The sequence below is a fragment of the Pogonomyrmex barbatus genome, unplaced genomic scaffold, assembly GCF_055798465.1.
Source record: "Pogonomyrmex barbatus isolate J1 unplaced genomic scaffold, ASM5579846v1 scaffold14, whole genome shotgun sequence".
NCBI lineage: Eukaryota > Metazoa > Arthropoda > Insecta > Hymenoptera > Formicidae > Pogonomyrmex > Pogonomyrmex barbatus.
The window spans coordinates 3936458-3953701 of record NW_028297110.1 but is presented as its reverse complement, the minus strand read 5'-3'; the positions used below and the strand labels follow the sequence as shown (position 1 = coordinate 3953701).

Below are 17244 nucleotides of genomic sequence, written 5' to 3'. Positions count from 1 at the left end.
AAACGTGATTAATTTCGATTTAATTTGTCTCATTTGTCTCATAAGCGAATTGTGTACGACTTCAGTCAGATCGATTATTAGCGTCATAATCGCGATGTACGGATTAACGCCTGCTATTAAAAGGGTAGATTCAGAGCGATCGTTTTGTGACCTGGAGAACCGATCAACCTCTGGTCGGCTAAGCGTTTCTGAGTAATAAAGAGAGCGGAGTGTAGTTCGCGGCTCCGCTTTTGTTAAAAGGGCGCGGCGAGGGTGGCGGATATTTTAATAAGGTAAGTGCTGCAAGGCCGGTTGCTATGCCATTGGGGCGATTTAATCATGTAATGTGTTCGGAGGCTCGGCCGTCCCACAATCGATATACGGTATTGCCTCGGGCACGATGCGACGCGTACGTACGACGCGCTCAAATCCTACACCCGACCTAGAACTAAACTACAAACTTGCGAGCCACGTCAGAGCCACGTCAAAGCTTGAACGGAGTAGAAACTCCGTTGTCGATTTTCTTGTTCTCGCAAATCGCAACGAATTTTGGATGTTTTTCCGCAATACAAATACAAGTCGACGCAGCCCTAGTTTACATCATCTATTGTCTTTGCTGTTTATCGAATGCTAAACGAGGACAAATGATGACATAACTACTTGTGTCGATTTATGTCTCTTGCGGAAAGCATCCGCTATTCGGCAAGATCCAAACTACAAAATTTTCTAAAATTTATTTTTGCAATATTAATGTTCCGCGCAAACATAAGCTAAACAGATAATTTGTCAAATTCACTTGTATCATTATGTTTGGATTTTGTCTTTTGTATTGAATCATTTGTGTCTAAAAACTGACTTTATTTGCAGATAAATTTTAATTAATTTTAATTATTTTGCTTCCTTTTAGTTGTAATCTTTGACAGATGAAAAATCGAACAACAATATAATTTAACTAAGCTCTGGCCAAATTAAAAGAAGCGCTAAATTGGGTAAAATTATAATAGAGAAGACAAAATAAAATTTAAAAAATTTAAAATAAAATTTTTTGATCATTGTATCCGCTTTCCTCTGAAAAATTTAACGGATGATTTCATCACTTTGGATTGTATATCTCGTGCGCGCGAGAAAAAAAGAGAGAAAATCGCGAAATGAAAAGTCTCTCTTCTCGTTTTTTTTATGGAAAGATTGTCAGAAATGTGCGTTGACAAGGGACGAAGAGCTCCAATGACGATGTCAACCAACCCCCGAGCGAAATGGTAGCCATAGGAAACGACGGCTCATAGCGAATGAGGGCTGCTCGGGACGGGGATGAAAAGAAAATGGCGGACCGGTTACGGGGTAGCGCGTATTTACGTGTAGGGGTAGAGAGAAGTTGGTGGGAAAATGAGAATGAAGGTCGGTACCTTTGTTGCCGACGACGGATCGGCTTTGGCGCTCTAAAAGGGCTGAACCTTAAGGTTCCTTCTCCGTATAATCGCGCTCACTAACACGCTCGTACGCGCAATACTTTTGTGTGTGTGTGTGTGTGTGTGGGGGGGGGGGGTGTATACGAGCGTGCATCCTCTTTGTGCGCGCGTGTTGGTGGACGACGAACGTCCCCGAGTGCTTCGCGGTAGCCAAAGCCGATGATTGGACGAGTTGATCGTATTACGCGGCTGGAAGAAGCTCTTCCCCTGAGACTTAAATTCCTCGCGTCACTTTACGGTGCTTGTGAAGCATAGTTCCTGTATTTTTTTTTCCTTGACGAAGATGAAACGTGTCCTCACGTTATTTATTTCAAATTTCACACTTTGAACGTTCGTAAATCCTTCTTGTCATACGAGCACCGTCGATCGAAGAAATAAAATATTGTATGCACATAACACTTTGATTAATAAACTTTGCATTAGAATTAAAAAATTTTTTTAATTTAATTGGATAATATCCTTCAAATTTTCTAATATTTTGTTTGACAAGATACAAATATATGGATAAGAAATATTTGTATATCGATTATATTTCGCGATATCAGGATACATCCGCGTGGAATGAAAATACTGGCAACCCTTTTCATATGCTATAATCGCGGCAATACCTTTTCCCTGCCTCCATTTCTCTTGAAAAAAGTTGCGTAAGTGGGAAGGGAAAATTGCTTTCCAAGTCGAAAGTTTTCTGCGGTAATGGCGGTTTTGCTACCTTTTTTTATGATTCAAGCATGAAAACCGCCGGATCAGAAAGGCATGGGCTAGGCTTTTCCTATATTTTCTTTCGTTTCCTTCGCTTTTCGTAGCGCAACTTCGCCCCGAGTGACCACTCGTCGTGATAGATCGGCCCGGTAATGTCGTTAAATATCGGTTATCGTCCCCTTATTGCCAATCCGCGTCGCTATAAGTCATGATTCGATCGTACCCGCAGAATGAGAATATAAAGAGAATTTAAAGACGTTTGTGTAAAAGGAAATCCAAACTATTTAATTATTCTTACTTAATACATGGAATAATTGTCGCATTGTCTTGGACTTGTTAAAATATTTTATTAAAAATAAATATATGTAACGAAATATTTTATGTGAACCATGTAGACACTTTTAAAGAAAAGTGAATGAAACATAATATTTCCAGGTTGAAAAACAATTTCCGCGTATTAAGGGCACACGCGTGTTCTTTTACCACCCGCGTCGAATTACCGCGTCTCACCCTGAGGATATTACGGCATTACGATTTTTTTTTCACGCGCGTGACTAACCCGAGGTCATTTCCGGCTTGAAGTACCGACTAATCGAGGTTTGATCGATAGCTTTCTTTTTTTAAATGGTAAGAGAAAACGTCTAAAGATAGTCGTGGGACCATTGGACCGTATCGTAATATGATCTCATCTTTTTATGAAATTTTTTATTTTGTTTTTAAGGAGGATAACTTATACTCTTTAATAATAAAGAATTCCGAGTGTATCCTGAGTGTATTTTTAATATTTTATTTTGTTTAATATTACTATTGTTATATTTAAATAAAATTGAATAAAGCATGTTTAATTGTTTGTTATTAAAAAAACTTGATAACGAAGTATTGTATCTTTTAAATAACTTGAATAAAATATTTGTATAAACATTATATTATAGGTATCTGTTAAAAAAACGCGGTGCAAATTAGCACATCTTAATCTTATTATCAATGAAAGAATTACGTCAAAAGATAAGGACTATTAGTATGTCATTCTGATTGTAAACAGGCAGAAGCAATGATTCTTGATAAGATTAAAACTTTATATTTTCAACTAAAGCAATAATATACAGAATATACCTGCTTTCTATTGAAAATAGCGAATCAACCTATTAAATTATTATCGCATGTTAAATGTTAATGCAAGCTATTATTTAGTCTAATGTTCTTGATAATTATAACGTTGTATATTTAAATTGTATTTATATAATCAATAATTCTTTACAGTTTTATAAAAAAAGTTTTATAAAACATATTAATAATAATTGCTTTATGTTTTATTCAACATTTATGAAAATATTTTTAATTTTATAATCAAACTTAATTAAAATTCTATTAAAGTAAACTTTGTGTAAAATTAAATAGAATATAAAGCTTTATACTTTGATTAAAAAATGTTTGATATGAAAAATGCAGTATTTTTAACAAATTTCAATTCTATTCAGTTTTCTGAATTTAACCCATTTGTGGTTTTTATTTTGATCCATTTGGTCTTTATTTCTGCTTACAGCAGAATGCTTTGCAATTGCCATCAACTTGATTGCAGTTGTTTTCAAACATATCCGAATATAAAATAAAATATTATTTAGTAACTGAAAAATAATTCTGTTAAGGTATTCGCGTTTTTCCAGCAATGTATAAATTGTTCTAAAAAAAAATAAATTGTAAACTTTGTATTAACTCATCAAGTACCATTACAAATATTGAGTTTTCGATTTGTATACATCGACGCATTCCTAATGAGATACATTTCGAATGTAAGCGGCGTGTAATCCGAACTGTTACGTGAAGAATTCTGGGATTGAGTTAACGTATATACGTGGGAACGCAAGCCCGAAGCCTCGGGGTTGTTTTCTTTGGAGGCGTGCACGCCGATCGCCTATCGTGTGGGGTAAGTTTTTCCATAGAACGCTACACTGAAAGAGAGAGGTGGTGTTCACTTCTACGGCGCCACGTGACTCTTGCGGAACAGAGTTCTCCTGTTTGTCAAGAACATAATCACATGCGCCTCTATTTCTCTCTTCAGTATATTGTTGGTTCCCTTCCATTGTTGCCACTGGGAGTTTACGCGATCGGAGATTAAGTGGCTCATGATGGGAACTAAATAGTGTTTAGGCCGCGTTTATGTAACCTTACGATTATGTTGCCGGCACACGGCAGGATTGCGTGGACCCGAAAGAACACGAGTCTAAATGTCATACACACATCTTCCCCGACGTGTTTAATCCAGAAACATATTTAGATACAAGCCAAATGGATTTTTTACCTGATCTAAATTATATATTTTTTAGGGAGCAAATTTTTAAAGGAAAAGACAACTCGAAGAAAGATAATAATCTACAGTAAACATAGAAAAGTATCAGTCATTCTATTTTAGTACTATTATTATAGATCAGATGTATAAAAGATTTCTAACTTTGATTACTAAAAAATTATATTTCATTATTAATTTTGTTTCAATTTTAAATATTATATTTTAATAAATATTTTCATTTAATTATGAACTTTTGAATAATAATAAAATTGATAGACTCAGAACTATTTTTAATTGATTCATATAAATAAATTATGATCGACATTATAGAGATTGAAAATAATCTAATAAATCTTCATAAATAATCTATTATACGTTCAAGAAAAAAAATTTTAAGAAAACAGAGAGAGAGAAAGAGAGAGAGAGAGAGAGAGAGAGAGAGAGAGAGAGAAAACAATTTAGATCTTGCTCATTGCTACAAGAAGTTGAAAGTTCTAACTTTTCAATGTTTTCTTGTATACAACAACAAGAAACGAAAACTTCCTAAAAAAGCTATAACCTTGCTTAACTTTTAAATTATCCCTTCGAGAGAAAACTCTCGCACAATACGCAGAGAACTCTCATCAATTTCACCTTCCGTATATTTTCCTTACTTTTTACGACTTGATGTCAAGTGCACTTATTACACAAAATTCGCCCAGAAGTGGAAATAAAATGTGGCATTACGAATTTGCAAAAAATCAACGAATGTTGTACGTTGTTTTCACTTAACAGTAATTTAGCACGTTCGAAACGTTAACTGCTATTGTTGTTCGCTTGTTTTGAATGGTTCAAAGTTGTGTAAAACGAGGTACATTCGACTAGAAATATTGCGGTTTTTTAGTGGTCAAATAGAATCCCGTACACATACATGTATACAAATAATAAAAAAAAAAATAAAACTTTAATGCATGAATACTTTCATGGATTTATTTCATGTTAGATATGCCACGACTTTGATAGACTATCAAGTAAATGATTATCGATACTTTTCGTGAACTCTTATCAAATAACTTCAAATCCAGTGAGTATGAAGTTTAAGATTTTTAAATTGATAGTATTTTAGATAACTGGATAATACATTGATGCAAAAACAGATAAAACAGGAAACTGAAAGCTATATCAAATTTCAAAATTACATTATTAAAACGACTAATTTTTAATATATTAAAATAAATATTACTTTTAATACGAGAAATGTGTTTGCAAACGTTACTTTTTTGTTGCATTTTATATGCAAATTGCTATTCTTTTGTTTCATTGAAATATACAAATTAATACATTTACATTAACATTCGTTATGTAACATAATAAAAAGAAGTCTTATAATTAATTTTTCAGCGAAATATTTAATTTCGCAATTTTATTATTTTATTCGATCTCTCAAATACTCGTTAAATATTTATTTACTATTTATAATTAATCAGAATCGACAGAATCGAATTACATATACATTTACGCGAAAACGTACAATTATCGTACAAAATACGATATGATTAATTTGCATATGTAAAAATTATTCGTTGAAATATTTGCACTTGTCACGAACATGTCACACTCATACGAGCCATGCTGATGTGATGTAAAGATGATCATGCGCACGAGTAATGTAATAATAATTCGCGACTGAAGAAGTGGCGAATCGCAATATCACGTGAAATATGTTAGAAGTTGCTCGTAATAGCGACGAGTAAATTATGTATTGCTGCAACATGAGAAAAGTGCAGGCAGGTTGAAATGTTAGTGACACAATGTCCAATAAAAAAGTTATGGCGCCTACAACTCCGAGATACGGGAACAGTTCTCGTATACAGCAATTGTGCCGACGCGCACTTAAATCTGTAGCAATCTCAGAGTGGTAATGGTAAATCAACGATTTTTAGAATTTATTTATTTATTTTCTCGTTGATTATTTCTTATGTGATTATATGTGACAAGAAGCGGAACAATAGAGAGAAGTGCCTTAATTAATATGTATTTAAAATAATTTTAAAATAAATTAATTTTCGAAAGCTTAAGTAAAAAAAAACATTAAATTTAATTACAGAGAAATTTTATTATTATTTTTTATTGTTATAAAACGGGAAGGAGAATTGTTATAAAACGGGGGAAGGAGGGGATATTGTCATAAATCACATATCATTCTGATATCATTCGTTTTTTTCTTCTTTTTTTCAATTTGATTACATATTACTTTAAATTTTTAACATTTTTAATTAGCTTAAGGGGAAAATATTTTTAATTTAACATTTCAATTCATTTTTTCTTTTCTTTTGTTTTAGAACGGAGGGTCAAAACACCAAGCCGTTTTACTATCAAGGAAGAATGTGAGTGCTTTTGTTTTATTTTACTTTTTTATGTTATTTCTCAAGATAAGACTTTTTTATAAACATCTTTAAAACTTAAACTAGGCACTGGGTAATAATAATAATATTTAATTTTTAATCTTGATCTTATAAATATAGAAAAAGTGATCTGTTACCAGTTGTCATATATTTATTATCAGAAATAAATGCAAGTATCATCTTGCTGTCTCTACGATCGAAATTTCAATCTATTTGAATGACACCGCATTTCCTTAAATACCGAAGACAATTCTTTACTGGGATGAGAGATGAGTTTCGACATTGAGAATTGGGTGGAAGATAAACTATGTAGGGAACTCGAGAGCGTGTCAATTTGCAAAGAAGAAAGCCCGAATGATGGTATCAATCCTTCAAGTAGTCTGTTGCGAAAAGGGTCACGAAACACTCGACTCTGTCCCATATGTTCTCCAAAACACGTTCAACTTTTTGATCTAAGCGCGACAGTTGGTCGCGGGACACTATTGTCGATTAGAAGTTACATCTCTGAGAGCTTTATTGTCCACGTCGTCCACTTCAAAGTGTGATACTCGAGCGGAATGCGGGCGATCGTATTCCGCGTGCATTTTTATCTGAGAATTACATGCAGAAATATGGATACAGAGAGGGGTGCCTTATTTTTTACGACGGCTCGCGACGATTCAAGGAGGCCGCGTCGTCGCTCTCGTCGCTACCACTTTAAAGAGAGAGTCGCCACAAGATTGAAGAGAGGCGTTCAGTCTGGGCGGTCTCCGCTTACGAGGATAGAGAAAGAGTAACAATCATCGCACACGGAGTAATCCTTCACCCCGCGGAGCAACACGCGCTTGTCATCCCCGACGTACAGGGTGGTACATATTCATCGGGGCACATGACGCGACAGGCGAGCGGGGCACCAGTTGTCGCGGCACGTTCCTGGCACGTGCGAGCACGTGGCCGTACTGACGAGTGGATTGTTCATTCCGACGTCTCTCGTGCCGGCAACGTACGAGGATTGCCTTCCCGCTGGGTTTGTTGCCGATTTTCGTGGGCCGCCCGTTAATTGGGAATAATCGATTAGACGGCTTCGCGGCAGACTTTGCAGCTCGAACGAGAAGATGGTGGAAAGAGCCTCTTTGAGAGAAAGAGCTTTCTGATTAAAAACGTATTGTTGGAATCATCAAACTTTTCAACGACTTTATCTACGCTACCTCTTCAATTTTAACTCTCTAAATATTTAATTTTCAAACTAAACTTTTCATTTCCGCTCTTGAACCACTTTTGCTTCCACTTCTCTTGTAATCTAAAATATACTCTTCGCGCGTTTTAAGGATTAATAGAAAAAGAAGATAAGGTTCTTTGAAAAATAAACAACGTGTTTGACGTAGAAGCAACGAAATATGCGCGAGTAAAAAATTCACGCATACAAAGAATTGCTTCTTGTTGTGCTAAGTGTTATATACTTTAGCTTAATAAGTTACGTAGAGAGTCGATATAAAAGTGCTTACGTCGAATCGATAATGCGTACTGGTGTTTACGGCTCCATTAGGATAATTGTACATTCGCACCGTTTCTCTTCCCGTATCTATAGCTATCGGTCTATCTATCTATCTATCTCTGCGTATCTAGTTCCCCCGTAGTCGGCTTTCTTCGGTAACCCCATTACTTTTTCTCCCTGCCCCTCTCCTCCCCCGCGCGATGCGTAAGTGGGTGATGTCCACGATAACATTGTAGAGGATCAGAAAATCATTAGTGGGAGAACAATATATCATTGAAATGCGAAATGGAAATTTATCAAACCGAGCAGAGTATCGAATACAAAGTAGGGCAAAGTGAAATGTATATGTTATTAAAAGTAATTGTACAACGCGAGAGAAGTACAAAATGAAATTTAATGTTACAGTGAAATGGAATTTTTTTCAGTATAATTTTTCAGCAGGAAAGTTATACACAAATTTATAAATTTTTTGTTTTTCCTGATTGAACTCGATTTTTTTCTTTATTTCTTTCTTCTTTTCTTTATTTCATCCCTCAAGCAAGAACATACTTCTCGAAAAAAATCTCTTGAAAAATTTGCCTACAATATCCTTGAGTTTATCTCGCACGCAGTCAACAGCAGTCATTTGATATCACGGTAAATCGTGATCGATCACGATCATTGCTTCACGATTTTGTACAATAGGCGTCAACGCCTATTGTAGATGAAATGGTTGTCCCGGAACAATACTTGACGCGGCACTCCTACGCTCACCAGAGGAATCCCACACGCTCGTCCATGGCACGCATTGCAAATTACGCGTAGATTTATGGCGACGCTAAATCGAAGCATTCCGTAGCCTAGTTCCCATGCTCTCGTTACGTAATTATCCGTGAAAATGTCATCAGCTTATCCGTGTAAATGAAGTAAGCCAATAATGGCGAGTTTATCAACGAGAAAAAAAATGACATGTCATCTTAATATATAGTATTTCCCCCATTTACAAATCATCGTTTGAGAAAGATTTTAATAATTTTTTTTTTGACGTGCTTAGAAATCTTTTTCATTTTTTATTTACGAGGATGTAAAATTGATATAACGATTATAAAATTTCGTTAGCTCTTTTTAATGTTGATAATATTTTTGAGATAAGATATAAGATAAGTATCTATGTTAGGATTAGGAAATAGTAATATAAAAAAAAAAATATTATTTCAATTGTTATCCAAAGTCAATTGTTGTTCAGTTGTTATCACGTGCGCTCGTTTCTCATGGCACGGGTCTCTGCACCTCGTTGTTGATTATTTAGGCGGAAAAGGAAACGCCCATGCTTTTACCGCGAAGTGAATAGACCATAGAGGAGGCGCTAAATACGACAAAACCATGACATCCGGTGTGCACGAGTCGACACGTGACCTTCTCAATGCTCTTACGCCAAGTGCTCGTCGAGGCAGCTCGAACACTATTCAGGACATCGTTACCACGTGTAATATGTATAATTCGCATTTTTTTTCCTCGCGCCGTGATCGATAACTCATAAATATAACTTGTCGATTAACAATATTCTCAATACACTTGAATATAATACAATGTACAATGTAAATATGATATAATAAATCTAAATATATATATATAGTGAACTTTACAATTTTATTATTTTATAAAATATGATTAATGCGAATATTATTAACAATTGATAAATTAAATTTATTTGGAATTTCAAATTTTTAATCGAAATTTATAATCAACCTTTTCGATCAAATATTAAAAAATAGGAAAAAATAGAAAATATCTTTTTTCTAGAGCCCTCTCTCTCTCTCTCTCTCTCTCTCTCTCTCTCTCTCTCTAATATTTACATAATATTTACTAATAATATTTACATTTATGGTTATATTAAATATGAAATTTATATTTTTCTCATGTTAATATGTAATATAACATTCATCATTTTGCTAATTTACATGTATACATAATGAACATTAATTTCGTAATTTTCATCAGATAATTTATAATTTCTTTATAGTTTGTAAATGAGATATATCGTTATCCATCGTGCGATCGATGTGTAAACAATATGATGAAAATAACCCGCAGATATTCAAAATTCGAGTACTGCCCGCATACTTCAATTAGAACAATAAACGAACATTATATACATCATTTATGATCCTCTAGAATCATTTATCATGGAGTTCAATATCATTACTCATAAATTTATATTAACAATTATCAGATGTTATGTTGTTAAAAAGATCAATCAATATTGATCACGGTAATTCATGATTGACTGAAATAATGCGAAGGATATTTTTAAGGATATTATTAGCAAAAAATGTAACGTATATAAACAATAATTCATCTTAGTTATCCGTTTTGTATAAAATAAAAATAAAATTTTTAAATACATTCCGAATATAAATTTTACAATTATTATTTCTTTTTTCTTTTTTTTAACATAATTCAGATATTTAATTACGTTAAATTGAGAAATTGATACTTATAACTGATACTTATAATTGATACTTAATAAATCGCAAATTTTTTATAAGAAATTAAATTAATAGATAATATGTCGAACATAAAACTCGAAAACATATTACAATTTATTTTACGTTTTTACAATTTATTTTATGACTTTATATTTTATATTTGCTTTCTGCGTTGTAAATTAAACTGTTATTCGATCGCATAGCAATCGATAGCATCACGAGTGATATTCGTAATATTTTTGATGTTTCATTTGCGTTTGTCAATTACAACGAGAATGGATAACAATCATATTGCGTCGTACTCTTTTCGCGTCGCCTCATCTGCTTGTCATGGACGAGCAATCATCGCTCTCATCATCGTGTCTACGTGAAGTCAACGCGTCACAGAGGAAATCTGTGAAGAAGAAAAACATATCGTCCCCTAATAGCCCTCATTGACAACCATAGCAAAGACGTGGCACGGTTTTGGGGTAGCGCCCTGTTTTCATTTCAATTTCTACCCCTTAGTGCTAACCCCCTCGTCAAAGGCCAGATGGTGTACGATGCGGTTCTCTCTCTCTTTCTCTTTCTCTCTCTCTCTCTCTCTCTCTCTCTCTCTCTCTGTCTGTCTGATCCTGTATATATCCTGCGCTTGTTCATGCCTCCCTCTCTCTGTTCTTTCACCTCCTCTTCCTCCTTCTCTTCCTTGTTCTCCTCCGTCATCGGCCTAGCTGACTATGAGAGATCGCTATGATTGAACATGTCAATGTTTGGTTTGGCTTATACCAATGCCTGTAACGCGGTTAACGCTCCGTTTCGAGGGTTCGCAATAATTTTGATTTCTCTTGCGTCCTCTGTGATTTTCATCAAAAATTGCTTGAAAAAAGTACTTTACGTTTAGGAGTTATTTATTCCTTATATTTTTATTATAATATAATTTTAATTTCTTGTCATAATAAAACAATGTTGTTCTTATTCGAAAAACAATCACTAAATTCTTCTTCTATCAAAACTTTTAAACTAAAATTTTTATTTCTAACGAATCAAAAATTGGTAAAACCGAAAGGAGTATATATTTCATTGAATCGATCGGTTGTTATCTCAATTATTATACTCTTTTATCAACTTTTGGATACAAGCTTCTCAATAAAATATTTATAATATATAATTAAATAATATAATTAAAAATTGCTTCAGTTTCATATTTTTTAAATAATATTTCATTTCAACACTTTTTTATTATAAACTTATTATAGTTTTAAATTTTAAAAATGTTTGTGTAAATATTCCATCTCTCAATTAATTGTTTTTTCAATTTTTTAATATTTGATGATCAAAAAAAGAGCGATATTTTGAGACTATACTAGACTATACTATAAATTCGTTATCGTCAAGAACTGGAGGGATGAATGGTGGACCCCTGCGATCGAATTATCCGGTTCCGTGTCATCTCGCGGTACGGGAAAAAACAAACCGCGGCATCACAGGGGTGAAGTGTTTAAATTTAGACGAATGAAATAATAAGATCAAACGGTAAACAGCCACGGATGAAAGGTACCGCGTGCAAACAGAAGCTCGCGAACTGGCGAGGGTATGCTCGAAGAGCATGCAAGCACGTTTTCTGAAAATACATATCGCGATTCTCTCCGGGGAGCGCCGCGGTCACGGTGCTTCATATATCGATTGCACAGGCAAGCTCTCTCTCTCTCTCTCTCTCTCTCTCTCTCTCTCTCTCTCTCTCTCTCTCTCTCTGTGGTCGCAGAATGGAAAGGCTTTGGTAAACATACAGCCAACGCGACGCGCTAAATAATATCCGAGCCGACCAGAGGGAATAAAATTTCAAAACGACCCTTTTGCCGCAGGCGCGATAGAGGCGCTTTTCCGATTTATATTTAATATAACATTTGAAAATATAAATTTTTTGTATAAATGATACACTTGTGTACAGTGCGCTGCTGTGCGATTAAATTTATTTAATAAACGTTTGTTTAAAAAAAAAAAGATGCTTTGATAACATTCGGTCAATTAAATTAATTTCTCTGGTGGGAAATGATCATTATAGTAATGTTTCGCTATAATTTTATATATTTTATAATATGTGCACTGCAGTTTGGACGTAAATGAAAGCTGTTTGTTCGTGCACGTTATCAATAAAACGGAAACAAGTTACATTGCATACCGAGTAAAACAAAGTTTGGCAGCAAAATTACAGAGTTGCAATATATTAATATTAAAAATTAAAAAATGTTTTATAAAAGAAAAGTATTGAAAATATAAATATATAGAAAAAACATATTAAATTTAAGTATCATTAATTATACGGGCTAATATAGAATCTATATAGAATCTACTATATAGAATCAGAAACGACAAAATTTTATCTATTACTTTACGATTTGTTAAAATGTTATATAATAAAATAAATAATGAGACCATTACTAGATCTTTTTCAGAGATAATTTTAAAAATATAATTTTATTTATTTTTTTTAATAGAACATATATTTACAATTTTTTGTTTACTAATTATTTTTTTCAAATTATGATTTACAGCTTTCTTGCACATTTACGGAGAAAATATATTTCATTGAAAATATCTTTAAGATCTTATTTAAATCACTTAAAAATTTCAAATATATTCCCTTGTACATAATTGTTCGATATTTTGAAGGTAATTTTTAAAAAATCTTGATTGACAAGTCTACTGTATTCAGTATTTCATATTCTTAATCCATCTAATCGACTCGTTAGAACGGATAAACTTGCTGACGTACACGTTTGAGAAATCGATTGGATAGATCCATCCATCTTCCACGTGGGCGATGGGTGAAAGCGAAAAAATCACGCGGGAAGATTCAGCGTGGCGTCGCCGGCGCCGCGGTTGAAAGTCATCTCGTTAATTACCGAGGAGGAGGCCGACAAATCATCGCGGGGCCGACCGCAAACCCCATAATTGCGGGCCTTATGGTTTCACCGATGGCACGAGCCGCTTCCGCAGCTGACCCGGCCAGTCAGTCGGCTGGTCTATATCGGGAACGCAATATCCCGGAACACCCGCGGACCATGGAAGCCATAATATGGAGCAACGCCCGTCGTACGTTCCGTGGAACGGAGTGATTCACCAAAATGCACGACAGATGCGCGATTCATTGGAAGATAGCCGGCCGGCAGTAGCGTCGCCTCGGAAGTAGCCCGATAACTTCTGGAAGCCCGCACGAGGACGTCTGTATGTTTTTACACGAGGTGATCCTCGTGCTCGTTGATGCTCGTTGATGCCCGTTAACCCCAGCGGCGGGGGTCCGACACGCCGCTACCTGAAGGGGTGTGTATGTTTGCAGGGGGAAGAGGATACGAGAGGCGATAAAAGTGGCGACGGCTTTTCACCAAGTTATAAAATTAAATTATCAAGCGATGTAATAGATATAAGATGTTAAAAGATATGTGATATGTGAAGCAATATAGAATTTTGATTAGTTAACGCGGAAAGAATTTTATGAATATTTACATCAAAAGATTTGTAATTGTTAAATATTAGTAAAATAAAGAATAAGATTCTAAGATCTATATATATAAATATTTTTTAGTTCAATGGAATATATAAAATTATGAAAAAGATATCTTTATTAAATTTCGACTTCAATTGTAATAAAAAAAGAGAAACTCTTAAAAATATTAATATTATTAATATTATTAACATTTCCTAATTATTATAATATAATCAAATATCATCATTTTAAGCGATATTCTAATTTTGCTTGCAATCTAGAAATCAAAAATTGTTGGTAACAAATAATGAGCGCGTTAAATTACTTCAAACGAGACTAGTCTTAATTTTTTACATACCGATTTATCTTATAATAGAAAATCACTTTTTTTCGGTTGTATCATCAGCAAACACACGTAGATTTATATAAACAAGCACACTTTGTGCTGGGTCGCATGTATCGCGTGTGTGACAGTGTAGTTTGTTGCTTGGAAATAAGGGAATCGCGCACATAATCATACAAGTGACAAGTGACGTTCTCGTGGCAGGAGAGAGAAAGAGAAGGAGAACGAAGTCAGATCCACCGCTTTTCGACGGGGCTATCCCGAGAGGGAGACTTACCCCTGTCGTATTCACGGTACACCCACGCACAATGAATGTCCCTAATAGGTACACGCAGCCCCTGATTAGAATCTAGGAAGCTCCGTTTTGCCCGAGAGACGCCGCTGACTTTTACAGATGGACGAGCGTGTTCGCCCGAATGCCGAAATCGAATGCCTCCTTTGTTCCATCGCGAAGAACGGATTCTGCGAGTGATTAAATCGGGCTCATTGCGCAGAAGGCCCTAAATCAGTCAGGCTAACATAAGCTCAAGAAGTGGAACGTAATCTGGCTAATCAGCGATAGAGACTTCTGATGAAAGTAATTAAATGCATACGAAATATTAATTGGTAATACGATTGCAAAATGATTAACATTAAAATTAATAATATTAAAACCATCAAGATGCAATTATTTAATACTAGGAGTATTCAATCATGGTTATTATTTTTAACTGTTTCTATTTTATTAGATTAATATTTTTTTAAATATTAAAGACATGATTTTAAAATTTTCTGACATTTTATCAGATAATAAAAAAGACAATAATTAATGAAAAGTTGGAAAATTTAAAAATTGTATTTTTTTTAATAAATAAAAGAAGATATTAATTAAAAAAAATAGGTGATTAAAAACCACTTGATGTATGGTGTTAAGGGATAATTATAAATGTATTCAACTTATGTCAAATGTATAATTTTTCTACGATTTATCTCGTTCATCTCATGCTTAGTCTCGGAAGTATTCACATTGTATCGAAAGGCTTTCACAGGGTAATACGACACGATCCTCGCGTGTCCTATCTTATTTATGCAACAAGTTAAAGAGCAACGTTACGTGTAGATTGATCAGACTATATCCGATACAAGCTGCACGAAGACTACTTACCTGTAATTATTTTAATTGATCGTAATGTATGATTTATAGCGCACGTGTCTCGATATATACAATGACATTCAGCATATGACGTGAAATGCTAACGATAAGTCAGAATACAAAATATTCCGTCTCGAGCAACAAATATTTTTGTGAATAATATTATGTTGAATGCTACTATAAATCTTCTATAACTTCACATAATGCGTCACTAAATATATATATATTTTTGTCTTATATAATATATATTTAAATTATATGAGAAATTTCCTCTTTCTTGTATAAAATGTTTTTTCATATAAATATTAGCAATTAATTTTTGAGATTATTTTATATACATTTATATAATAAAATGTAAAAATTATAAAATGCAAATACGCTTTATATAAATAAGTAATAGAATTTTTCCTTCTATTATTAATTTTAATCTACTTTATTCTAATACCATTTTAAAAAAACGTAACATTTAATTTTAAAACTATGAAGTCCTCGAAGTAAATATGATGTTCAAATTAAATCTTGTTAGCGGGAAAATTTTAATCTTTAATAACAAATGTTGTTGACTAACGAATATACGAAAGTAACTCGTTGGACTCATCCACAAAAATAAACGGAAAACGAATGATTTTGCTCTGAGATCAAGATCGTTCATTCATATTCGAAATTATGAGATTATTTCGTGAGCGTAAGTTTTCATCGGTTCTTCTTGAGGTTCATGGTTAACGAAAAAGGAAAATCTGTAGCGCGTCATGGGTGATACGACGGTGCCACACGCACGTACGCACGCTTCGGATTATGGCTCGAGCACGAACTCGACATTAGGTCCTCATGGGACGTTATTAGCGTAGCTATGATGCGTGGTGCAAATAGAGCGTGCGCTCGAAGCCCGAAAGCATTACGCTTGATTACTCAACCTGCCGAGGCATGGACGCCAGAGAAATCGTTACGCGTGTGTACGAAACGCACGCGAGCCCTCAATTACAGCGAAGCGTATAAAAAATACTACGCGGCGTACGTACGGCAGAGTGTACATGCGTATATAAAAAAATAAAAGTGTGCATCTAAATATTTTCGTTGCTACTGAAAGTATAGATCGATATATTTAAAAAATGTTTTCTTCTATTGTTATAACAATATTCCTTTTTGTGCTATTCTAGCTATTCTTTATTCTTTTAGATTATTTTATGTATATTATATAAATTATGTAATTTAGATTGATATTACGTGTTATATTACAAATTCAAACATGTTAATAATATCACTAAAGATTGCAGAAATAACGAATTGTATGTAGATTAAAGATTTTGATGCATTTTTATAATTCAATTGTTATAATAATTGATGAAAAAATTCAGTGTATTGCATTTAAGATACGAAACTGGCTATAAATAAAATATTGATATTTAGTATATTTTCTATTCTATTCTATTCGTGAGAAGATTTGTCGTAATTAATTCGTACTTCCGCAAGTATCATCGATTATGATCTACCCTACCGAAAGTTTCATTTAGATGCACATTTAAATTCGAATCTCCATCCGACTCTTTTC

General features: G+C 34.0%; 1 protein-coding gene across 1 annotated transcript in view; it reads left to right on the top strand.

Moving 5' to 3' along the window:
* Lim3 (Lim3 homeobox protein) overlaps positions 1-17244 on the top strand; it is a 49025-nt gene that overhangs the window by 8271 nt on the left and 23510 nt on the right. The window contains exon 2 of the mRNA XM_089072786.1: positions 6753-6797. Coding sequence (XP_088928912.1) covers positions 6753-6797 — 45 coding nt within the window. The remainder of the gene's footprint in view (positions 1-6752; positions 6798-17244) is intronic.